Source organism: Capra hircus, chromosome 14 (genome assembly GCF_001704415.2).
Source record: "Capra hircus breed San Clemente chromosome 14, ASM170441v1, whole genome shotgun sequence".
Lineage (NCBI taxonomy): Eukaryota > Metazoa > Chordata > Mammalia > Artiodactyla > Bovidae > Capra > Capra hircus.
Genome location: NC_030821.1, coordinates 89749788 through 89776645, shown reverse-complemented (window position 1 = coordinate 89776645; position 26858 = coordinate 89749788). Strand labels below are relative to the sequence as shown.

Sequence of the window (26858 nt, the reverse complement as noted above, 5' to 3'; positions counted from 1 at the left end):
AGACACATAAATTCTTCCTCTTGATAAGTGAATAGCATTAATTAGAAAGCCAGGACTAAGACTCATACATATATGAAAGAATTACTAGCATGAGAAGGTGACCAGAAACACCTCAAAGGATGTGTATTTCAGAACACCAGAGGCTGGGAGGAGGACAGCTGGCCAGGGTCTGCAAACGTGTGAAGCTGAGAAAAAGTGCCATACTTGGAGAGAAGAGTGGTCAGAGGGTGGGCCATCCCAGCTCTAATTCTCAGAACTGAGACAGAGAGTTAGCTAGTGGCTGGTAAGGCCACTCCGCTTTGTCAAGGTCCAAGGGGCACATTATCAGACTACTTTCTATGCTCAGTTTAGGAGAAAACTGAGCTTCAGAAATTGAGCTGGGTAACTTGCTCAAACTCAGATAGTTCTTGGCTGAGCTTTCTAGTACAGGTCTTCCTCAACTTACCATGGATGAATGGTAAGTTCATTCCCATGAATCTCATCACAGTTGAAAATAACACAAGCTCAAAGTGCATTCAGTACACCTAATCAACTGACCACCATAGCTTAGCCAGGCTTTGTTGTTGATCGGTCACTAAGTCATATCCAACTCTTTGCGAGCCCAGGGACTGTGGCACACTAGGCTTCCCTGTCCTTCACCATCTCATGTAATTTATGGAATACTGCACTGAAAGTGAAAAACAGGGGGGCTGTCTGGGTAGAGAACGGTTGTCAATGTGTGGTTGTTCATCCTTGTGGTCTCAGGGCTGACTGGGACCTGTGGATTTCTGTCCCTGCCCAGCATCATGGAAGAATACTGGACCACACATCACTAGCCAAGGAACACACCAAAATTCAAAATGTAAAGTGTGACTTCTTCTGAATGCACATTGCTTTTGCACTATCATAAAACTGAAATGTCTTGTGGAGACATCATACTGATTTCTAGACCCATGATCCAGTGCTCTCACAAATAATGACATAGCCTTCTCTGGAGCTCTGACCGTGCCACGCACATAGCAGTTGCCAAGTATCCTTGTATTTGATTAAGTCCTATGCTAGGATTATAGTTAGAAGAACTGAGTGAAGAGAGTGGTCAAAACCAATGATCAAAGCCCCCAGTGCTGATGTGTATCCTGAAACTCTGGGAGAAAACCTACCTCTCAAGTTTCAGGTAATAACTCTCTTTCTACATGTTATATATTTATAATACATCTTATTTATATTATATAGGTTATATACGTTACATGTTATGACCTTAAAATGCCAGGCATTCAAATGAAAATATTTAATCAACTCTTTGGAAATTTGAATTAATTGGCTTTTAGCTCTGATTATAAAAGGGCCAGGTGAATCCAGCACATTTTTTTTTTTAATATATAACTCATTCCAATTAGACCTTATACTTGAGAACATTTGAAATATGAACAAAAAACTTTAAAATTCTGTTACTCCTAATTTGCCTTTGAGTACAATTCAAAGCACTATTGGGGGATTTTTTTTTTTTTTTCAATTTTCCATTCTTGTATTCCCAAGATAGCACCAGTACCAATGAAGCGATGTACACTCACCAGACTGCTTGTATTTGGTATATCCCGAAATCTGTCCAAAGTTTGAAATTTCTGATTGAGTTCCTGAAACAGCTCCATGTGCCTCTTCCTTGTATGCATAACCTTCTGCAAAAGAAAGTATGATGGCTCACATTTCTAATCTGATTTATGCATTTAAAAAAGAGATTTAATATTTTACTACACTAATAAGGGAGGGAAATCAAGTTTTGCAGGTACTAGGAGGTCCCATAAGATGCCACGGAGGCAAATGAGCTGCACCAAGCCCTTGTCTTATAGTCAGCACTTCTAGAACATGAAGAATTGGCTTTTTCTTCCACTTACAAGATTAGCAAAAAATAGTTTTCTCTTGTGGGTGAATAAAAATGTAGCAGTCTTTTCTGTGTAAGATTTTCATCATTTAAAGTTAAAGCTGTTTTACAAAAATTGCTACAATATAAAGAATGCTTAAAAATTTCAGACTGTAAAGCACCAGAGTCTCTCAGTGCTTGTCATGGGAAATATTACTTTTTATGTTTCATTTCTATGAACACTAAAATCTTGGCTGGCTCTACTAAAGAGGGAGCAAAGTCCCAGGCTATGCCAATTAAAGCTAACTCAAAGCAATAAAGTGTCTGAAATATAATGTTAGAACTAAAAATCTTACACTTTCCCTGTGAATAATGATTGAGCTTCACAGAAGGAAAATCTGACCCAGAAGTTTCATATATTTGTTTACAAAATGGTACAGAATCTTAACAATCAGAATTCAGAGCATAAATTGTGTGGTTGATGAGGTTCTAAAACCACAGATACAAATACATTAATATTCTTCATCCCCAATTATACCCTTTCTTCAACTTAATCACAACTCAACAAATAGAGTCAGAAATAAAAATGACCTTGGGGTAAGTATCATGAGCTGAATCTTTTTCTATTACAGAGCATTTAAAAGAGTACTAACAAAGGAGGGCTGGGTAAAAGTTCCCCTGTATTTATAAGTGTTATTTTAAAGGAGAAAATACCTTCCTCAATTGTGATATTTAAAAGTTTAAAATATCAAAGTTTTGGTGATTCTCCAAGATTATGCCCTCATGTTTATGTAAGATTTTATAGTCTTTTTAAGCATGGGCTTCATAACTCATCATTTGCTCTGGCAGACTGAGTACGTATACCATATTCATGTCTGAGCTATGATTTGAACATTTGGTCTATTGTTTTAATTACCAAATATTTTCAAAAGTAAGAATTTGTTTTGAAAAAGAAATGCAACTTTGGGGAAAGATTTATAATGCCCAATTTTGTTCTCAAAAGACACGTGTAGAAAACTTTTTATCTCCTGGAGAACAAAAAAGGCAAAAGAAAAATGCAAATGGTATCTTTAACATTTGAAAAAGGCCTGTTCTCTCTTAAGCCAACTTTAATTTCCTATATTTAATGAATCTGTGTTTAGGCAATGCTTTGTTTAGCTAATTTTTCTTTTTTCACTAGCCTACTTTAATATGAGAGTATTCGGCCGTTTTAAGTGTTGCTCTCCTGGATTATTTCCACCTCGGCTCCTCTGAATTCCAAGAGTTTGCTGTTGATGAATCAGGTGGGGAGGATGGGAACACGGCATCATCACTCATGAAAGGAGCATAAACACAGCATGAAGCTGCAGGGTGATTTACCTCTCTTCAGTTTTGGGGAGAATACAAGAAACAGATCTGTAGGATTTGCAGAGAAACACTGGGCATACACCACTTGACTAGTGATGGCTGATGCAGATTGCTGTGAGGCGAGGATTTGCAAAAGCAACACAGTGGAGGGATTCTGAGGACCAAGGAGCTGGCAAACAACGCTGTACATTCTATCCTGAGGGAGGTAAATATTCCCAGGCAGCAGCTGGTCCTAAGACATTGTCTAAATTATGGGTCTGAGTTACAATGAGTGCTTTAAAACAAACAAAAAAACCCCTACAGTCGTCAGTATACTGACTTTGGCTTGAACTACCATATAGTGCTTTTCATGATAATGAATCTTATCACATAGTTATTTTGTGTTAGGGTGCAGTAGGAGTGATGTCATAGTACCCACGTTTCTCTAAAGAGATTTCATTCTGTCAGCTAATACATATTCATGACATCACATATTGAGCTAGACACTGAAGTAACAATACTGTGCAAAATCTGGTAGAGTCGCTGCCCTTTTATAGCTTGCACTATAATGGGGGACACACTTCAATCACATAGTTTAATTAGACTGTGGTGAGGAAAAACAAGACATGCTGTTATAGGAGTGATTGGGGAATTTGCTAAGAGAAATCCAAGTGACTCAGATTCCAAAATATTTACATATTAATTTTTTTTTTCATTTGGCCATGCTACATGGCACGTGGTATCTTAGTTTCCTGACCAGGGATTGAAGCCACATCCCCTGCACTGGACGCATGGAGTCTTAACCACTGGATGGGCAGGGAAGTCCTACATATTCATTTTTAGGTTGCAAATTCTCAAATCAGTTATTCCTGCATTTTGTTTTTTTTTTCTCCTGTTTTATAAAAGAGAATTCCTACTGCAATTTTTAATCTTATGCCCCAATCCCCTTTCCTCAGGGAGATCATTCCTTTCCAAAGAGGACTCATTCTCTTCTAAGATGGTTGATGTTATTGGTACCACTTGCCCGCTCTGAGGTGGCCCTGTGCTGAGTTGGTCTGGGCTGTCTCTTTCCACTCATGTTTTATCTCATGAGAGGGGTCTGACTTTGTTTTGGGAAACTGTCAATCAAGGTCATGACCATCCCCTGCCAAGAGGTGAATTTTTACGTATCCTTCCAACAAATTTCTCTTTTGTCTATCAGTCAAAGTCACTCTGTCTCTTGCAACCAGATCCTGTAACGGATAAAGCATCCGTTTAATAAAGCCAAGCATCAAATATATCCCATGGAAATAAGGATACTGATAGGCGTTTTTAAATCATATGCTCTGATGGAATGAGGAGCACCTTTTTCTGAATCGGGTGGATTTTGAAGAGTTGGATTGTTATGACATTCTTATGTATATGGTGGGCACCAATCTGATGTAACCAAAGTTTATGATGTTCTCCAGAAGCTCATAAAAGCTACTCTGAACAATAAAGCTCAAGGGCTCTGAAATGAATATAAAATCAAATGAAAAATTAAGATGCTGAAATCTGGGCCCCTTCCTACCTAGAAAGATAACTGCAAAAACATCCTCAAGCCAGATCAGCCTCGTTTGAAACTACCACCTTGTCATAGCCTGAAATCACCATAGCAGTGATGGCCTGCTGGTACCACATTACGGTTGCCAAGGGACAGCTCGTGTATCAGTCTCAGTCTCAGCGTGACCTTCCAGGCATGATTGTCTTGTTCAAAGACTCGAGTACGTCTTTTTGCTTTTTTAGTGGGGAAAGATCCATGGACAGTAAAGCCAGCATCACAGTAAATACTGGGCAGTGTCTAACCCAGTGATGTTCTGGGATAAAAACTTAAGCTGCACTTTTAGTTGTCACAGGTGATATGGGATTCGCCTTATTCGTTTGCCTAAATATTTAATTATTTGAAGCAGTTACAGCTTTGATGATTTTAATTACCTAATGAGAGAGTTTCATACTTATAAATCTTACTGATCCATTTTGATGGCTCTTTCTGAATTTGGCTTTTTTGCTGTTGTTGTTCTTGGGGTTTTTTGTTTTTTCCTTTCTGGACTTTTACTGACCTTAGGGTTTATCCATTTACCTTTTTCATTCTTTTGTGAACCAAACATCTTGTGTTGCAAAGAAATTGATTTCTGTGACAAAACTGCAACTTAAATAAGTGGAGTATTTAAATAGTCAAATATATTCTAATTGGCAACACCACATAAAAATCAGTTCCTTTAGTTATAATGCCTGTCGGATATTACAGGCATCTTTTGCAATAAAGACAGCTACTAGACAAAGCTCACTTTCACTTAGATTATTATCACTATGCCTTTTTTCAAAGCTGTGCTGCTATCCCATTCTAAAAGGACCAGCCACCTAACTGAACAAATGTAGTGTCTCCCAAATAGCTTTTTTAATAGGACTTTTATCCTTCATTTATATCTTTGTAACTTAAGGAAGACAGTCTTTGTGGCCTTTTAATTTTGAAATTAGGGGGGAACTGATATGCTGTCAAGCACTTTCATGAAATTTCAGATATTTGAGAAAAATTAGGATGCAAATAAACTTCATGTCTTGAGGTCCTACTATATTCCAGGTGGTCTCCTTGATTAAATGCTTGTCAAAGCTAGTAGTTTTAGATCTGGACAAGCTTGGATTTGGGTCTTAGTTCCATGGCTTTCCAGTTGTATGGTAAGAGACAAAAAACTCAAATCTCCTTTAGCTAGAGTTTCAGTTGTCAGAATAACCTTGTAAGATTGCTTTGAAGATTTAAAAAGGGTTCTAAATCACTTATCACTGGAGCACACAGATAAGAGCCACTTAAGAAAAGGTAGCTGTTATTATCTTTCCTAATCCTCACAATAACACTGGGAGGTAGTGGTCATTATCTCACTTGACTGATTAGGAGATTTAACTTGAGAGGTCAGTAAAGCTTGCAGCTCACACAGGTGGTGGGAAGCTGAATCCATTCTGAATCCAAGTGAATTCTCTCTGCATGCTGCTGCGTTAGGTGGACCCCATGGATTCAGGGAGCATCCTTTATCAGACTATCCAAGTTTGTGATGATGCCATCTCATTTTTCAGATGAAAAAGAGATTAAAAAATTGAGGGTGGATGAGAGGGCTTCTGTTGAGAGCTCATGAACTCTGTGAATATCAATCACCCTGCAATGGTCTCAGCAAGCACTGCAATTTTGGCTTGAAGGCTATTCTCCTCATCTTGTTCTCTGAACATCTTATGGGCAGTAACTTTGAATCCCTGACACCCAGCACAGTGCTTGGCATTCCGCTGGTGCTCCACAGACAGGTACGGAATAAATTAAATGAATGAGGTGTCATAGATACATAGGTAGACAGGCACAGAAGGCCATCACAAACCTCGCCTTCTCTCCTGTTTGAAGGTTTTCTCTTCCAAATTCAGAGTCTAGAATTATAGAGTTGGAATCTCTTTAAGTTTGAATTACAGATTAGGTATTACCACTGCATATATTAATTTTTTAGAAATGGAAGGAAATGATTAGAAAAAGTTGGAGAATCTCCCAACTATAAACTTTAGACTATGGGGCTGGGAAATCGTGTGCTGTTAGGAATTAGACACCACTTGGCCTTATAGAGCTCTTCTGCCATTGTCCATATAATTAGTATAAAATTAGGGTTATTTTTCTTCTTCTTGCTGCTTTGCATGTGAGGCTTTAATTCAGCTGCTGCTGCTGCTGTGGCTGCTGCTAAGTCGCTTCAGTCGTATCCGACTCTGTGAGACCCCATAGACAGCAGCCCACCAGGCTCCCCCATCCCTGGGATTCTCCAGGCAAGAACACTGGAGTGGGTTGCCATTTCCCTCTCCAATGCATGCATGCATGCAAAGTCACTTCAGTTGTGTCTGACTCTGTGCGACCCCACGGATAGCAGCCCTCCAGGCTCCTCTGTCCACAGGATTCTCCAGGCAAGAGTACTGGAGTGGGTTGCCATTAATCCAGCGTGGGCTGTTGAATACTAGTCTGCAGTGGTGCTAAAACTCATGTGAAGGAAACAACACATACCACAGGAATTAAACTTGATTCTCAAAGTCATATTGTGGGAAGGGGATGACTTAGGTACCTTTCTTCGGTCAGAGTCCCAGTGTACCCATAAGACAGAATCTGTTGACCCTTGAAATGCCTGGCATTACAGTGTCAAATATGTTTCTATTTGAATAAATACGTACCCAGGGCTTAAAAGAAACCAGACAAAAAAATGAAAGAGGTGTGTGTATATATATACACACATGTATATATATACACACACACACATATATATATGCATGCATGCATACATACATACATACATATATATACATATATATGCTGCTGCTGCTAAGTCGCTTCAGTCATGTCCGACTCTGTGCAACCCCAGAGACGACAGCCCACCAGGCTCCCCCATCCCTGGGATTCTACAGGCAAGAACACTGGAGTGGGTTGCCATTTCCTTCTCCAATATATATATATATATACATACATATAAATATATCTGAGTGACAGTTGCTATCACTCAGACTATACTTGGTTACAGATAAATAATTTTGCAATAGTAGTTTAAATTTAGTAAGCTAGAAGAGAAGCATATAGCCAAGTTTTCAGTGCACAAACTTTTCCTCCCAAAATATCCTGATTGCATAACAGAAGGCACACATGGCTAAGGGTTGGGTCAAAGCATGAAGGGGTCTTTTGTGAATAAGACATTTCTAAGAAATCATATACTTTCAATTTAGAAATTAATATAAATATTTTCTTTTATATCACAGCTTAGCTGCATTTATAAATAAAACAAAATTAGTATAAAATAATATTTTATCTTACTTGACTATATTCCCCCAAATCTTCCAATAAAATCAAGTGCCCACCGAGACAGGTCACAATCACCCAGGGTCTGTGCTGTTTTGTGCCCTCTGCCAAGTGGGAGAAGCGTGGATTGACTGGGTGTGGGGACTCACCAGGAACTTCAAAGGCACATTCTAAGGTGTGTTTAAGAGGCTGCATGGTTCCCATGGAAGAATGTGACAAGGTTTATCCTCACATTTTTGCAAGAGAAGATACAAAAAAGACACCTCTGTCTATGTATTTTTAACATGGAAATGATAAATATATATATTACAGTTTCAGGAAGGGAGTTTGTAATTGTATTCTTAAGAATTCTTTGAGCTTTGTCCTCACTCCAAGACAGACAGTTTAAACCACCTGCCAAATATTTTTAGTTTCACATAATATGAGGCGCCTTAATCCCCCAAGTACTAAAATACAACTCATCCTAGCTAGATGTCTCCTTGGCTTCCCTGGATCTGTTTGTGCTACTAGCAGAAGCTCAGGCTCAGACCTGCAGAGCTGTCTTTCTTTGGCTTCGCTGCCCTTTGACCTTGACTCTTCAGTGTCCTTTTATCCTACCACCTCTGCCCTCCTGGGCTTCCCTGGTGGCTCAGAGGGTAAAGCATCTGCCTGCAATGTGGGAGACTCGGGTTCAATCCCCGGGTTGGGAAGACCCCCTGGAGAAGGAAATGGCAGCCCACTCCCGTACACTTGCCTGGAAAATCCCATGGACGGAGGAGCCTGGTGGGCCACAGTCCACGGGGTCACAAAGGGTAGCACATGACCGAGCGGCCTCACTTCTGCTTTCCTACCGCCTCTAGGAGGTGGATGCTCATTTCTTCTTTCCTCTCCCTAGTTTATATTTCAACTTCCTCCCTCACCACACTACCATCTCCCCTCCCTATTACTGCCATATTCATCTTTCCATAGCCCAGATCAGAGCTAAAAAAATCCCTCATTAAAAGTAAACAAAACAAAATACAACAGAAAAAACTCAGGGACTTTTAGTAATGAATTAGGTAAAAATTGTTCCTAAGGTATACAAGCCCTTCACTAGATGGTTTATAAATTGCCTCCTCTTGTCTGTTCTTGTCTTCCATACGCTCCAGGTTACACTGAATTTTGACGTGCTTCTTGCTCACTAAACATGCAAGGGCAACCTCCATGCCTTTTCCCCTTCTGGGGATTTCTATCTGACATTACTAGTTCCTTGAATTATATATGACATGGATATCTTTGAAGTCTAATGTGGCTATCTTTGAGGTGTTGCCTCCATTGTGGTCCATTTTCTATACTGCTCTCTGCTCCAACTCAGATGTAGTGTTTGACCATGTTTTATTAAAGTGGATCAGATTAAAAATTCAAGTTTTCATCACTCACGTGCAAACACTTACTGGAGGGTTACATATGTATTGTACCACCTCTCTGCTTAGAGTTGGGAATACATTTAATAGACTGTTTGGTCACAAAACATAAGGTCAATAATACAGCAATTTCTGTATACTTTCCAGAAAGTAAGAATCTATATTCTACAGTTTTATGACAAGTTAACTTGCCATGTCCTTTGCTCAATGCTGTCTTGGAGATCAGCACTGTGAAATGGCTCCTCCCATGTATGATACTTACCCACAGGGTTTTTTGGATATGTGAGTTAAGAGAATGTTGTTATCATGTGTGGATTCTGGGGAGTGAGTGAGGCCTTCACCTGAAGGGAAGATGCTTTTAGGCATCCAGGAGGCAAAGTTTGTCAGGCAGTGGTTTAAATGTCTGAGTTGGCCATTGTGTGGTAAAACTAGCAGGCGCAGGTGGGCGTTATCAGAAAGTTTGATATCAACATGTTTAATTTATCCAGCCTGAATTAAAACAGGGAGGAGACAACTTGGACTCCTCCTCAAGGACTATCCATAGAGAACAGATAGATTGTATTAAAATTCATCAGCATTTAAATGCAGCGATAATTTCTCTGGACACAGTCCATGAAACATCTGTTATATAACTGTGGTTGCACATATACTAAGGGGAGTAGTATTAAACCATTCAAATCATACATCAAAGACATTTTCTGGCAAAACTTGACACCAACAGAAGTCATGCAAGAACCAAAGTAATTAAAGAGCACAGGAAAATATCCAGAGTTGCAGTGCCGCAACTTTTCGTTATCTTTTTGTTATCAGCAGATGTTTTGATAATAACCTGGTTATATGTTGGAATCCAAAGCACAGGAAGAAAGATCAGCTTAAGGAGTCTGTTACCAGTTGCCACAGAGAAAGTTTAAAAAAAGAACAGTTTTTCTAATTTTCCAAAGGACATAGATTTCTTTTCAGTGCTGGCAATTACACAACTTTAGCTGGTTACACTAAGGCTTTTTTAGATCTAGATTTTTACTATATTTTATCAGTGATGCCTAGTGGGATAATCTCACTTCTTCCCTTCCCTACTAACACAACAACTAACTGCTTTCAGGAATATGTATATATGCACACACACACACACACACATATATATTGTGTATATAAATATACATAAATATATACACACACATACATATATCAGGTACATATACAGGATGATCCTCTCTTTTGGCTACCTGAAGAATTAATAGGAAAAAACCCTAAAATATCTGTTCCTTAAAAGGTACTAAAGAATCTAAAAGTGAAGAGTTTTGCTTATTTTCTCTTTGAGTTTACAGTCTTGATACTTTTATCTTAAAAATTTAGGCTATAATGAAATATCCATCCTGTGCCAGTTTAATATTGATGCAATTGAGCCACATCATTACTAAAACTTGCCATATCATCATTGAAGTCAGACTCATCATCACTATCTTGTATCTTGTACAAATTCTACTAAAATATGTCTTTAAAAAATCCAATTCTTCTTAGACTCTATTCAAGGTAAATTCTGGGCTTGCTCACCACTGTAGTAAACAGAAACTACTGTCTCCCTTTTCATACTTGATATGCATTGCTGGGTTACAATAGTCATCTACATAAATGAAATGATTGAACTATGAATTTCCATGTTCTGGGAGGCTTCTAAAATTTTAGGATATCAGCTAAGAGTATTAGGTTCTATGTAGGCATCACAACAGTACAAATATGCTGGAAAAATTGATAATGCTTTATATCCAATTATGTCAGCAGGCTATGAATCATATCCAATTATCAAGATGCAGAAGTGCATTTTATGTGATGCTCAAACATCATTAATTTTGTGCTTAGCACAAGCTGCTCAAATGGTATGATTTCAGTAATTTCTAGCATCAATATTACAGCATCAATATAAATTCAGTGCAAATTGGAAAATGAACATCTTCATCTTGTTTATATCTGTGAAAAAGCATTTACCAAACAGAGGAGCACGTTGAAACAACACTTGCTATTGGAAAGACGAGTCTGTAATGTACCACAGGGAGCCTGAGTCTGGCAAGTCAGTCCCAAGGAAACCTAGCTACCGAGCCAAAGACCCCTCACAGGTGCTCTTCACATCATCACTGAAGTAGAACAAACATGACCATTTTAAATATGAAAAATATTTAGAATATCCAGAAGCTAAAATGCCTGCTTCCCAACAAACTGAGGGATTTAAACAAATTGACCAGATTCAACTCTCACCATAAATAGCCCACGTGTCTTAGCATTATGAAATGGAATCTTTAATTGTATGTAATATCTCAGACTCAGCACACATTTAAAGCAATCAGAACTTACATTTTTTTCTCTAAAACTAGTTATACATTATGGATTTTAATGAAAAACATTGGGCTTCTCATTTTAATTAAAAAATGTAGAACTCTTACATAGCTGCACAGAGTAATATGCTTAAGTAATTCTACACCAATTTCAAATTCAAGTAATTAAAATGAAAACAAAAATAATTCTTACTTACCTCAAAGTCAAGGTCTGAATATCGTGATTTTCTTCTCTGTTAGATATTTTTTAAAAAGAAGAAAAACCAAAAAAGTATATTTAGTATTAAAATAAAAATGATTATTTTCAACCCTGTTTCTTTGTGATATAAACATTTCCTTCACAAAAGAATCTCAACATTTTTATAATCTCAATCTATGCCATCCACATTATTCCATTTTCACTTTGGATTTCCTTTAAAATTGAAGAATATAAATGTATAATATATTTCTTATCTTGGCCTCAAGTCTAATTTTTTTTTCAATACAGAGAAATTTTTAAGGGAAAATTCACTTAAAAAGTTCAATCTTGAAGGAAACTTGAGGCCTACTACAGCAAAACTACTTTACAGACACAAAGGATTCAAAGCTGTGGAGGAAAAGCATCCAGTCATCTCAGCACTTTCCAGCCATCATTCCCCCCAACCTTCATTTCTACCAAATTCTACCTAACCTTCTGTCTACATGCCAAAATTCTCTATAGGTCTCATCCACAAATTTCTCCATATTTGGTAATCTTCTTGACAGCACAATCTTTCTCAGAGCTAGGCATGAAATTATTTGCTCTTATTTTTCTTGCCTGCAGAATCCCCACAGAGGAGCTTGACAGGATGCAGTCCATGCGGTTGCAAAGAGTTGTACACGACTGAGCAACTAAGCACAGCACAATAAAACAAGTAACAGTCTACACCCCCCTAGAACACAGGTGTAGACGCAAATCCCTCACTATGCCTCAGAATCTGTTAAACACTTCCTGAATCTAGTTATAGATAAATGTCTTGATAAAATCAGGAAACATGGTTAAAATGAAATTAATGTGATTATTTAATATTAATATAGGGCAGGTATTCTTAACATCTTCTCTAAAGCATTCACTGAATTCTTAGAATTACTATAGAAGGAGCTATCTGATAAATATAGAAAATGTCCACCAAATTATTGGAGCTCAAAAGTTTCCAACACAGGCTTTTTTTGTTTGTTTGAGAAAGTAGGAATGAAAAACAGAGGAAATTAATAAATATTAAAAAGATGAACTATCCAGGCAGTAGGGAAGATATATAAAATTTCTTGTTTGTTTTTTCTTTCCTCTTCTCCTATCCTAATAGCTATAGTGTGAAATTCAATAACCTGAGGGAGTCATGTCCAAGATAATGGAGAGATTCCTGCAACTGTTGAATATTAGGAGAGAAAGAAAGTAACTAATGCAGTTCATTGGAAAACATGACTAAATTTCTGCAGAGTTAAAATTGTCCCTATACACCCTGAACATTTCCTGATAACCAACTTTCCAAAGCATGTTGCAGTAAACAGAAGGTGATATAACCAAAGAAAGATTATGTTTAAAAAAAAAAAAAAGGTTTAAAAGTTCTGAAATAATTTAATTTTGGTGAGCTGCTTAAGATTGAGTATCAAATCCTTCAGTACAGTCAAAGAGAGGCAGAGAAGGAACTGCTTTATTCAAAGGAAAGTCACCCTGCTGATCCAGCTCTGCTCTGTGTCCCAGTTCCGGGGGCATTCTGGAAGGAGAGGTGTGTGGGGGAAGCCGTGTAACCCAGGCTTCCTTGGCCAACCCCCGCCGCTGTTTCAGCTGCCCGTGATGTATGAGCCAGGCTGCAGCGCCCTGCATCCACTTTGCTCTGAGATGTTAGACCAAAGGTCAGGGCATCCCTCCTGTTCTTGGGCGCTTTGCCTTCTCGGCACTGTGACTCACCAGGACACTTTTGCAACTGTACATTAAGCAAATTTCTTTCCTAATACAGCAAAATTCAAGCATGGAAACACTTAGTGTTAAGCAATTACTACAGAACATTAGTCACGCGCTTTGGGTTTCATTTAAAAATTAAATAGTGAGACCTGATGGAAAAGGTTCAATTATCCAGCAAAGAGGCCCTTCCACTGCATGGGCTGAGGGCTTCTCTGTTGCAAAGATCCTAACAGCTATATGCTGTTTTCTTGTTTCTGAATGCAACAGTGTGTTGCCTAAGAACCGGAAATGCGGGTGGATACATATTACTGTAAGCTCCAGACTTCAGGCCCAACAGCAAAAGATGGGAACCCAGAGGAGCAGCAGAGAGGGGTTCTCCCTGTGAGAGCAGGTGCCGGTTATGTGGCTGTGAAATATGGGAAAGGAAATGGATATACATCCATAAATAAGTTTCTGTTTCATTTCATTAAAATCACATTATAATGTAAAGGTATAACAGAACTAGCAACTTTGAGGGATTAGGCTAAGAAATGAGTAGGTGAAGCAGACTTCAATTAAATAAGTTCAAAAGATAGTTGGGGGGAAGGGGGTAGGTAGGCTGGAAAATTCAGCAGTGAAGACTTGAAATTCAAGAGTTGAAAAAATGTGGCAGATTTTTAGAGCCCAAGGGTGATAAAATATCTGTAATATTGACCAAGTGTTTCAACCTTTTATAAAGTGCTTTCACGTTTGAACATGCTAGCTGGCCTGTGGGTTGGTTAGGAAAGAATTATGCATTTTCCCTGTTGATGAATGAGGAAAACTGAGGACCAGAGTTCAAATAACTCGCCTGCTTCACCAGGGTAGTAATCGCATGAGCTAGGATTCCCACTCAGCTCTCTGACCGCAAAACCCTGTGTTTTTTCTCCACTGTTGCCCAGTGACTACCCCATGGTACAAGGTTCATAGCCAAGATTCATATGATAGTTTGCTGACTTTACCTGGAACTCAGCAAGAATAACGTTATAGGATCCAGTCATCCCCAGGATGACAGCAGGAGAATGAGATGCTTTGCAAGCCTGAAGCAGAGTCAAGCATATGCACTGCTACATGTCAATTATATTTTAAAAGAGAAAAAAGTCTGATAAAGTGATTCTAACATGGGCTAGTTTGTGAGCCAAGATGCAACAACACAGTGGCAGACTTCACTCCGCGATGGGTCTCCCATTGCAAAATCAATTTTATCTTAAGGAAGTATTTGCATTGGAAAATCTGTGATGGAATGGAAGGACCAGAGTGTTAACTTCTGTTCTTCACTTCCTCATGATAACACTCATCATCTCTCAGTTTGTTTTGCAGTGTGTGGAAGAGTTTTTCAAAGCACTGAAGTCTGTGGAAACTGTGACTGCCTTACATGCTTATTCAAATATACCTCTGAGCTCTCTGAGTGTTATTATAAGGTAGGAAAGTGGTTAGAAATAACTGTCACATGTTTAAAAGATAAGAATCAATGAAGAAAAGTGATCAAGTCAAAACACCTTTTCTGATACGTTGATAATTGAAGAAATGCTACATATAAATTTAAAATAAGTCAGGATGTGGCTGCAGGCATACTCAGTCATGTCTGATTCCTTGCAACCAGATGGACTGTAGCCTGCCAAACTCCTCTGTCCATGGGATTTTCCAGGCAAGAATACTGGGGGAGGGGGGGGTTCCTACTTCTTACTCCAGGGAATCTTCCCAACCCAGAGACTGAAAAGTCAGGATGGTGCCAACATATTTTATGAAGATAAAAATACCCCTCTCTCTATGCCCCAAGTTCCCAAATAACTTGATACAAATTATCCTTTTCGCCATAGTAGATGATGTTTCTTCTATGCTCTTTCCTTTTCTTAATTTCCCACTTAGAACTCATCCCAACTTGTATTCTGTCCTCAATATTCCATTAAAATTCTTCTTATTGAGGTCTCAGAAGAGATCCATCTGGTCTATTTCCAAGGTTATTTTTCTCTCCTCATATTACTGGACTCTCAGAAGCTTTTGAGAGTTAATCACTTCCTCATTAAAGCACTCATCTGTCTCAGCTTTTCCATTTATTTTCTTTTCCTCCCTCTTATGTACTGCAGCTCAGCCAAGTCTCCACTGCTGGCTCTTTCTCATCGCCCTGCCTTCTAAATGGTGAGCTGCACAGCTGTCTTTTTTCTCATATTCTCTTTTGGATGAACTCATCTATTCCCATGGTTTTAAATGCCATCTCTTAAGTTGCAAACACGTTTTATTCCCATGTCTTCCCATCACAGGAAATGCTGCATATCTAGTTTGTCGAGTGAGACTCTCTGGCATCACTCTTCACCTCTTCTCACTTCTCATCCTGCACATCAAATCCACCAGCAGACCCATCTGTACTATGTTCAAAACACATCTTGATCTGCCCAATCTTCTCCACCTCTGCTTCTCTTGCATAGTTAAAGACACCCTTCTCTCTCATCTGGATGACCTCAGTGGTCTCCTAACTGTCCTCCCGTTTTCTGTCCTACACCTTCTCCCATTGCCATGGGATCCTAATCCTCTCTTCCACACTATCAAAGTGATAGATAAATGACCAGGACAAATGCTTCTCTCTGTCTCATTTGCTTCTCTTCTTTTACAAGGCTCTAAAAAATCTGGTCTCTTCTTTCTACTCCAACTCCATAAGAAGCTTGCCCCTCACTTCACAAGTCTTCTAACCCTATGAGAACATTCCAAGCTCTTTCCTACCTCAGAGCCTCTTCACTCGCAGTTTCTTTTTCTTGAAACATCACCTGATCCCTTAGCACCTCACAAACCATGTTCCTTCTTAACTTCACTTTTCACTCTATGGAGGTTTGGAAGCCTTCTCAGGGCTCCTCATCTAAAGAAGCCTCTCTCTCACACATTCCACGGTTGTTGCCCAGCACAGCACACTTTCAGATTATTCATTTGTTAACAGTTCACCTTCTATCTCTTTCATAGGGTTTATTCACCAAAGGGGCAGGATCCACATCTGTTTTGACCACTTTTATATCTCAAGCACCTTAGCCTAGGGCCTGGCACAGTAGTAGACACTCACAAAATTATTGCTGAAAGATTGAAGGAGCTTCATTATGGAAGCCAAACAAATTCAAAAGAATGTGACTTGTTTTTTTTGGTTTTATTTTTCTCAGGAAGACTCCAGGAGATTTTGTATAAGCAGGCGGACTATATACACAAAGGAAACCATTTTGAATAGATCAGCTGACAGCCAAGTGGATCAAGACCATTTAGAGGAGTGCAGGCCTGTCACTAATAGAAGGAAACATTCTTTAGGATGAATTCTGAGTAAGAAAATGCCCACCAGTATGGGGCTACTGAGGGGAATAGAATGTGCACAGAGGTGTCTCTGCACAGTGAAATCTTGTAGAATGATAAATAATTTCTCAAAGGAAATACTTCATTGTCTGTGTCTTTGCAGATTAAGCTGGACAAGATCCTAGAAGATTCACAGTGAGGAATAAATTCCACGGACTAATAAATGCCAATATGACTGCCATTAAAAGTTTCCATTACAGACTGAGCAATGAACTCACTCAAGTGAAAAAGCTTTGATGTCATATCCATTCAAAATATCTGAGGAAATGAAACGAGAATCATTCATTTTGAAAAATGACTTATTAGAGCTAATTTTGCTTGCCTAATTTTGTGCGCCTGCATAAAAGACAAAATCCCCTAACCCAGCAGCAAAAACAAAACACTGAAGAAGGAAAAGGCTTTCTTTCACCACAGCTCCATGTGGGAAAAAAGGTTACATAAGAAAAAGATGCTTCTGCCCAATGGTCAGTTCTATAATTGTTTCCGTTAGTGACAGGAGTCTCTAGTTCCCAAGTATGGCCATAATATTTTGTCTAATATCCTGAATATTGACTTAATTATAGCAATCAAGTTTCTGCAGCAATATTCAAGGTATAATGGTAATCAAATAATAATCACACAACCTTACATCTAAAGTGCTCCTTACAATTTTCAAAGGATTTTTCACATACATTATCCAATTTGATGTTCACTGCAGCCATAAGTGAGGCACCTATGATGTGACATTATAGCTAAAGTGTTCTACCTTTCAAAACCATTATATTGAGATCTCCAGAATTCATGTCCAGAGGAAAACTGGCATATAAAAAGTTAGCACAGAATGCTGCCCCTTTTGACGCACTTATAAACTGAGAGAGATTTGGCTGAGCGTGTTTTGAGATACATCACTAAATTTATACCTGAATACTCAGAAAACCTGGAGCAGCAAAACTTTGTTTAAAACAGCAATTGTACGATTGACTATCTAATTCTGTTTAGTTATGAGAAAAGCTTAGGCCAGATATGTCAGGAGAATAAGAGAAACCACTTAACGTGCTTACCCTGGAGCAAAGCATTTCACAGGAATTCAAGTGATGGAGGAGCCGAGAAGCCACATAAGGGGCCACAGAGGAACCCAGGGATTCACAGGAGAAGAAGCTAGTGTCCCCCTCCCACAGGGACGAACAAGGGAGATGGCACAGCGACCTGACCCCGGGGGCTGAGGCATCTAGCCAAGACTGGAGGCACCACAGAACTGCAGATAAAGACACAAGGTACTGCCCAAAGCAGAGCGAGGAGGAGAAACACCTTGGCTTCCCTCTTCTAACCAGCCTCCAGCCTCACAGTGTTCCCTCGCGGCCAGTCCTCTCACCTAGCCAGAAGCCTGCATCAACCCCCAAGAGACCCAGGGGGATGGGGGTCTCTTGACTTGGAGCCACACCCAAGTTGAGAAGAATTTTGAGGGAGGAAATATGTCCTATTTAGATATACCAGCTACCAGACATAGTGTAAAGAGCAGTGTGCCATGAGTCCAAACAAATACTGACTTATCTTCTTACACTGATATATCTATAATTAAAAAAATAAAAATGAAGCCACAACCCAAGGTTTAAACTGTATCTCACAGTCCTCAATGGCTTGAGAATACAGATCCTTCTTTTCCTCGCTTGCTTCACAGTGCCTTGTAGTTGTCTATATACACACCATTCACTCGACACATTTTGTTACTTAAATCCTAATAATAACCTCATCTTTCTTAGCTTTAAGAAAAGCAACTAGATGATATCCAGGCCTGAAGCCATCATGAGAAATTCTACCATGGGCATATTGCAATGAATCCGTAATTGTGGAAATTAAAAATTTTCAGAATTGCTTAACAAGTCCATTCTGGGAATGGATACAGTTTGGAAAATGGCAGCTAACATATTTCGTGAAAGAAAGAAACCAGAAAGTATTAAGAGGGAAGAGAAGTTGGGTGTGCTTTTATGCCAAAAACAAAACAAAACAAAAACACAACTCGATGCATTTATGAAACTTTCTGCATGGAATAATTGGAGGTTAGCTGCACAGGCTCCCCTGGAGGTCGAGCCTGTTCTGCGGGCACTGCCTTGGGTTTGGGGAGCTGCCCTCTCGCTTTGGTGCCTCCTGCTTACTTGAATAAACACTTCCACCCACTCTTCGGCTTTGTTTTCTCTCCTTTGCCTCTTGCTGATCCTCGCCTGCACTTCTCCTCAGCAACACTGTATTCTGGGCAGCACTGGCAGCTTTCACCCTCTTCTGTTTCTTCCCCCCACCACTTCCCACCTCAGCAAATTGTGAACACCCACTCTTCTGGAGGCAACTTTCTGAATCACTGTGAACATCTTTTCATGACACCCTTGAGAGGCTCCGGCGGCATCTGGCTGTCCTCTGCTGCCCCAGCTTCCCAGGCAAGAGGCCCCTGAGGCTGGGCCCTTCTTTCTCACTCTGGGAAGACTCAGACTGCGCCACAGCCTCATGTCAGTCGGAGGGCTGCTCCCTTCTGTCTTCATATGCTCTCCAGGTCTCAAGACACCTCCTGGCTACTACTGCTCCCCACGCTCCATGTTGATGCTCTAGGCATCTTTCCGCTTCTCCTCTAGCGTCAGAATATCATCTTCCCTGATGGTTGGCTACAGACAGTGTGGCAGTTAACCACTCACTCTGTCCTCAGAGGAAATCACACCAGACTGGACCTTCATTGCCACAGTCCTGTTCCCAAACTCTGCTAGCTGTACACATCTATGCTTCATCCATTCCATGTCATTATTCCATATGACCAAGTGTCTGACCTGGGTTAAATGAACTTTGTAAAGTGACTCTCATGCTAACATTCAGGCACATGACTGTCTCTTTGAGTCAGTGTAAAATTGGTCAGGATAGAAAGATTCAGGTCCCGGCCTCTCTGTGCACTTGCACGGTAACCTTGAACAAATGACTTTATGTCAAGGATTAGAACAACTTATGCATTGTACAGAGATGTTGTGAAGATTAATTAATTCATATTTTAAGGTGATTTGATGATCAGCTAATGAATGATGCTATATAAATGCTAATTTTATTATTCATGCCCACATCTATATATTCAGCTGCCTCCTAAAATGGTCACCCTAAGCAATTACTGACTATTAAACTCTTTGAAAGAATGAAAATGAAAAACTGAATTTTCATTCTGAATCCTGAATTTCCTTCCTTTTCAAGATGTGAGCCTTGTGATTTCTAAGTCATTTAAATGCAGAGCTTTTGGCTGAATCATACTTATACATGATGCTTATATTTAATACAGAGATTTGGAAAAACTACCATGGAACAAAGCAGCACTCGGAAACCCAGTCTATTGTTCAAGCACACACAATCTATACAATATCAAACCCAGAAAGGTTTTTAGGCTTTTAGACATAAAACATTTTTAGGAAAAGCAAAATATTGTAATGTTTCCATTCTAACCCCTCTGGCACATTTTAAAGAGTCATTCTATGTAGAAAAACCTCATACGGTCATTATGATTATTTATGGCGTTATGTTCTTATATTCATAATCACTGAAATTCTTTGAGAAACTTTTCTGACTTTGAATAAATGTTATGTGGTTTGTGTTTACGTGGTCATTATTGTCACAGACCTGCGACTGTCGGGGATATGCCAGTTAGAGACAGACACAGTAGCCCTTCTGCTAGTTCAGAATGATGGCCTGTTTTTGTCTTGAGGGAGCTCTAGCCACTCAGGACTCAACTTGGACTCACCGCCCCTATGCCTATGGTTCCAAGGAATGATTTTTCCTCAGAAACTGTCTTTTGTTTAACACTGATTTAGAATTTAGGGATTTATCCCAGATCTCGTCTGCATGCCTATTTTGGTCTAGAATTTCCTCAACTCAGTTGGGAAGAACCTCAAAATTATACCACACAAGTTACTATAAACTTTCAGGATCTCTTTTCACCTTGACATAGTACAAGGCACAGCTTTGTGGGGAGAAGGGAGGGGTAATTTGCTCTGGGCACTTTTGAACACTAGAACCTAAGATTATCAGCAAACATCTGATAGAAAGAGCAGGCAACCAACTATAATGTAATGGGAAATAATTTGTCATGTTAAAACAATTGGAAATGCATATGAAATAATGCATGTATTGCACTGTATACTGAACATATGCAGTATATCAGTAGTGTCGTTGTTGTTGTTTAGTTGTTAAGTCATAACCAACTCTTTCGTGACACTGTGGACTGCAGCCCACCAGGCTCCTCTGTTCGTGGTACTTCCCAGGCAAGACTACTGGAGCGGGTTGCCATTTCCTTCTCCAGGAGATCTTTCTCACCCAAGGAATAAACTCACGTCTCCTGCATTGCAGGTGTATTCTTTACCACTGAGCCACCAGGGAAGCCCATATAAATAGTGGGTTTATGGAAAAATTTCAAGGTAAAGAATATAAAAGTCACATACAAAACAGTAACAGGGATCTATCAAAGACTATTATACATGAGTTGTCTTATTTGACTTAGATATTACTTACTTGTTATAAAATATGAGTGATATTGATACCTATTGACTACTCTTTGCATCACTTTGTGGGTAAGAAAGAAGCTGAGGGGGGCTTGCTTTATTGCAAAAGTCATGTGGTTGGACCTCAGAGTCCTGACTCTTGGCCTGCTTAATTTACATGCCTCCCAAGAGTTCACAATTTAAGACCAAAACATTTAGTGGTCATAATTCTGCAAGAGCTAAAAGCAAAATACTTATTCTGAGAGATATCAATCTATGGTAATCATACGTTTATAATCAGTGTAATGGTAGACCTCATTGAGACATTCCAATTTTGTTATTTCAAGAGCTGCCATCATACAAAAAGTCCAGACCTTGGTTAAAGTCTTTAATGTCATCCAGAAACTACTTTAACCATCAAAGACCTCTGGTACCCAAGAAACATCAGGATGGTTTTCTGTTTGTTCAGGAATGCTCTTATTAGTTCCCATTATGGCAAAATTATTACATATAAGTATGTTTTTAAAATAAAGAGGGTTTTTTTTAAAAAAAAAATGCAGTCTTGAGAAAGGGGATTCTGATGCTCTACTGGAAAAAAACAGAATTTTAATCCCAACATAGCAATACAAAAGTGCAAAAGCTAAAGCTAAGGGTGTTGCACGTCTCCCCAGTGTCCCATGACTCAGTTTATCTAGCTATCTATATCTACCTATCATCTATCAATCAGTCTATCTACCAGTCTCTCTACTGATCTATCAATCTATTTATTGATCTATATATTGACCTATTTATTGATCTATTTATTGACCTATTTATTGATCTATCAGTCTATGAATCTATCAGTCAGACTAGCAGTCTATCTGTCTTTCAAATATTAAGGGCAGATGTGGCCCATTGCTTACTTCTAAAGAACTCATCGATATTGTTGATCCAGTTTCACTTCTTGATAATCCTGCATTTTCATCCAACTCAGAGGCCATGAAGTTCTTCACAGCTGTGCGAGGCTCAAAGGGCAAATTCTGCATATGTTCCTGGGGTGCGAGATGTTGCTCTAAGTTCATATTGAACTGGTCCATGACAGGAGGATTCATGTTGAATTCAGGATTCACTTTGTAGTGCAATAACCTTTCATGGGGCAGGGTTTCCATGCCGATATTCATTTTGCTTTCTTCTTTCATTGATGGCTGGGTATTTACAGAACTTCTGGGCATCACAATATAGTCACTCTCCATCATTCTCTCTTGAGGATGGACAATGTCCATATCCGCCCCTCTCAAATTATCATCCGTACATAAGTACACAGTTCTCCGCAATTCACTGTTCTCTTTTTTCAAACATTGATTGCCTAGCTCATTCATACCCATGGGCATGTGTAGACCTGTGGGCTGCTGAATAATGACTTTGGAAATGACGTTTCCAGGCAATGTTGAATAGCTAAGTGCTTCAGTGTTTGTTCCTTTTTCTTCTTCATCATCATTCAGAGAAATCCTAGAGAGGGTGCCTGTTATTGTTGCTGCTCTGCAGGGACCAATATCCTTATGAAGAACTGTGAAATAGAACATAAAAGCAAAAAAAGAAAGTTAATGCATGCTTATCATTTATTATTATATTCTGTTGCTCCTCATTTTACTAAACATTTTCCTTCATAAAATAAAAATTATCAAAAATTACATTTCTATTTTTTGTACCTAGTCCAGATAACTGAATCTTTGTATATTGATTCTGATATGCTCTGATTCTGATATGATAGATCTCAGGTGGCTAAAGCATGTCTGAAAACTGATAAACAGATTTTCAAAAATCTCAGTGCCCTAACCTTAAATAACTCTGCCTTACTTTCACAGGAAAGGAAGTTTCCCTGAGAAATTTTCTCCGTCAGTGCACTGCAAGGGCTTTATAAAATTATGGCTACATTCACAAGAGTTTGACCTTTTCTTAAAGGGTTCCCCTCTGAAGTATTCTACAAGTTCTGCTCATTAAAATACTTCTTGAAAGAGGTAATCAATGAGAATTTCATCCCCCTGTGTCAGAAATACCTTCAAACTTTATGCATGTGGAAAACTAAGGAGTATTTATCTATGAAGTCCATATGGTCAAGTAGATACAGGGTTCAAATGTATTTATAATCTTCAGTCCCATGAAAAGCCAGGTCTTTTCTTTTTACAAGATCAATCCATCCATATACTCCAATGCTCATGGGGGGTATTAAAAGTGCCAACTGACTTTAAGCAGAAAAAACTGTATGAGCCTCTAAAACTTCCATTTTACGACTGTGAAATAATGGCTTAGAAAAGTTAAAAATGCGTGATAGCTTGTAGTAAGAAAGAGAACAAAATGAAAACATAAACCACATCAAAGAAAAAGCCATCAACAGAATAGTTCAGAATTGTTTATTAAAATAGATTTTAGTTGTTTCTCTTTTCTGCCTCTCTATAAAGGAGGAAGTCATATTTTATGTGTCATGGAGGCAGAATGACTTGAAGTCTGGTTAGCTGTGAACAGCTATCAGTTTCAAAGTCTAAGAGAATGAAGTTCTGAAGAAATATTCTTGGTGATGGACATGTTGAAAACAGACAGACCAGCACTGTGCATATTGCTTCACCATGGACGTCCAGTCTGCCTTATCAACAGGCAGAGCCATTCTCACTCATTGTTTCGTTAGGCATAGATAACTAAAGTATTTGGTTTATTATCTCCTTGTGAAAAGTCTCAGATATATTCAGGGTTACCCATCATTATCAAGTTTTCAAATAGCATCCTAATTATTATGCATTAAAGCAAGGGTTCAGAGAAGGCAATGGCACCCCACTCCAGTACTCTTGCCTGGAAAATCTCAAGGATGGAGGAGCCAGGTGGGCTACACTCCATGGGGTCGCAAAGAGTTGGACACAACTGAGCGACTAACACTTTCAATTTCAATCTGGATTTGTAAAACATATATTTAGTTTGTATAAATATAATTTGTAGTTATAGTAGCACATTTTTATCAGTGATACAGCCATCTTTACTGAAAATTTGTATATCAAATATTTGGGGAAATACAATTCTTATGAAGTAGTGTTGACTCTATATGAGAAATGTAACTATTTCTTTGACATGCTCAAAATGTGGATATCCAACTTTTGAATATACAACATAAACAAATCGACACCACCTACACATACAGACACGATGTTGAAGTGATGAGACTTTTGAGAGATATAAATCAAGTAGTGAAAGGCAAAATGCAGACAAAACCAAAACAAAGCAAAAAGCACTTGAATATTTTGCATAATCAGATATATGCACCACTCTTTCGGAAAGCAAATTTCAACAAAACTTGGAGAAAGATTACTCAGAGACCAGGAATTGAGGCTTTGACACTGAACATACAACGTGGAAGGAAATCTTCAGAAAAACACAAGAGCAACTTCTTGAGAAGCTCAGTTAAAAAAGGGCACAGACTGAAAGTGAAAACATTAAAAGATTTTTTTTTTGAATAAAATAATGGTACTGGCCTAATATTAAGAATACTAAATCTCTGGATACAATGAATCTGGGGAAATGCATAATTTTAACAAAAGAGAACAAGATGAGTATCATTCCTTTATTTGTAAAGTTTGGAAGAAGACTTATTTAGAAGGCATTCTTATCAAAGTTTCAATGGCCAAACAATTTCAAATGGATAGAATGGTAACTTATAACTGCTGCTAAGTCATTTCAGTCATGTTCAACTCTGTGCGACCCCATAGACAGCAGCCCACCAGGCTCCCCTGTCCCTGGGATTCTCCAGGCAAGAACACTGGAGTGGATTGCCATTTCCTTCTTCAATGCATGAAAGTGAAAAGTGAAAGTTAAGTTGCTCAGTCGTGTCCGACCCTCAGCGATCCCATGGACTGCAGCCTTCCAGGCTCCTCCGTCCATGGGATTTTCCAGGCAAGAGTACTGGAGTGGGGTGCCATTGTCTTCTCCGAACTTATAATTAGTAAGATAATAGCAAATAGAGATAAATGCAAAGGCTAGTTTTTCTTTAAGGGAAAAAGAAAAAAAAGCAGAACCTTTACATAATCATAGACTAGGAAATCCCTGAAAGCTACTACAAAAAGTCTTGGGGATTTTAAATGATAAGCAGTTGACATTATTATTTTGCCAGCTGCTATGAAATCAGATGTGAAAGTACACAACATTGATATAAGGAAAAGAGACAACTGTGATAAATGTTGGCTAAAATGGGCACCATAGTTAAAATTTGGGTACCATAATTTTAAATGACTGACCCCAGGGGGAGGATGCTGAGCAATGAGTGAAGGAACACAGTTTGCTTAATCTTAAAAAAAAAAAAAAAAAAAAAAGACCTGGATTGAGCTAAATAGTATTTGCTTTCTACTATCTGGATGAAGGTTAGGTGGATATTCACTCTTTTTCTCAAAGGCGCCATTAGAACAAATGTATAAAAAATAAAAGAAAGTATACTTTTTCCCAGTATAAAGAAGTATTATTCATCTGCTTCTGGTGGTGTCTACAGGCTGTATATTGTCACCCTGCTTATTTAACTTATATGCAGAGTACATCATGAGAAATGCTGGGCTGGATGAAGCACAAGCTGGAATCAAGATTGGTGGGAAAAATATCAATAACCTCAGATACGCAGATGACTCCCTCTTTATGGCAGAAAGTGAAGAAGAATTAAAGAGCCTCTTGATGAAAGTGAAAGAGGAGAGTGAAAAAGTTGGCTTAAAGCTCAACATTCAGAAAACTAAGATCATGGCATCTGGTCCCATCACTTCATGGCAAACAGATGGAAAAACAGTGCAAACAGTGGCAGACTTTATTTTCTTGGGCTCCAAAATCACTGCAGATGGTGGCTGCAGCCATGAACTAAAAAGATGCTTACTCCTTGGAAGGAAAGTTATGATTAACCTAGACAGTATATTAAAAAGTAGAGATATTACTTTGCAAGCAAAGGTCCATCTAGTCAAAGCTATGGTTTTTCCAGTGGTCATGTATGGATGTGAGAATTGGACTATATAGAAAGCTGAGTTGTGAAGATTTGATGCTTTTGAAATGTGGTGTTGGAGAAGACTCTTGAGAGTCCCTTGGACTGCAAGGAGATCCAACCAGTCCATCCTAAAGCAAATCAGTCCTGAATGTTCATTGGAAGGACTGATGAAGGTGAAACTCCAGTACTTTGGCCACCTGATGTGAAGAACTGACTCTCTGGAAAGGACCTTGATGCTGGGAAAAGTTGAAGGCAGAAGAAGAAGGGGACGACAGAGGATGAGATGCTTGGATGGCATCACTGACTCAATGGACATGAGTTTGAGTAAACTCTGGGAGTTGGTGATGGACAGGGAGGCCTGGTGTGCTGCAGTCCATGGGGTCACACAGAGTCTGACACGACTGAGCAGCTGAAGTGACAGGATGGAGGGCAGCTATTGGGGACA

At 39.0% G+C, this 26858-nt stretch overlaps 1 protein-coding gene across 2 annotated transcripts in view; it reads right to left on the bottom strand.

Moving 5' to 3' along the window:
* Window positions 1–26858, bottom strand: part of ADGRB3 (adhesion G protein-coupled receptor B3) — an 883764-nt gene that overhangs the window by 6127 nt on the left and 850779 nt on the right. For both annotated transcript variants that reach the window (XM_005688755.3, XM_018058811.1), the window contains 3 exons: window positions 22338–22981; window positions 11892–11927; window positions 1551–1655 (listed from right to left, as the gene is read on the bottom strand). In XM_005688755.3, the coding sequence (XP_005688812.1) occupies window positions 1551–1655; window positions 11892–11927; window positions 22338–22981 (785 nt within the window). The remainder of the gene's footprint in view (window positions 1–1550; window positions 1656–11891; window positions 11928–22337; window positions 22982–26858) is intronic.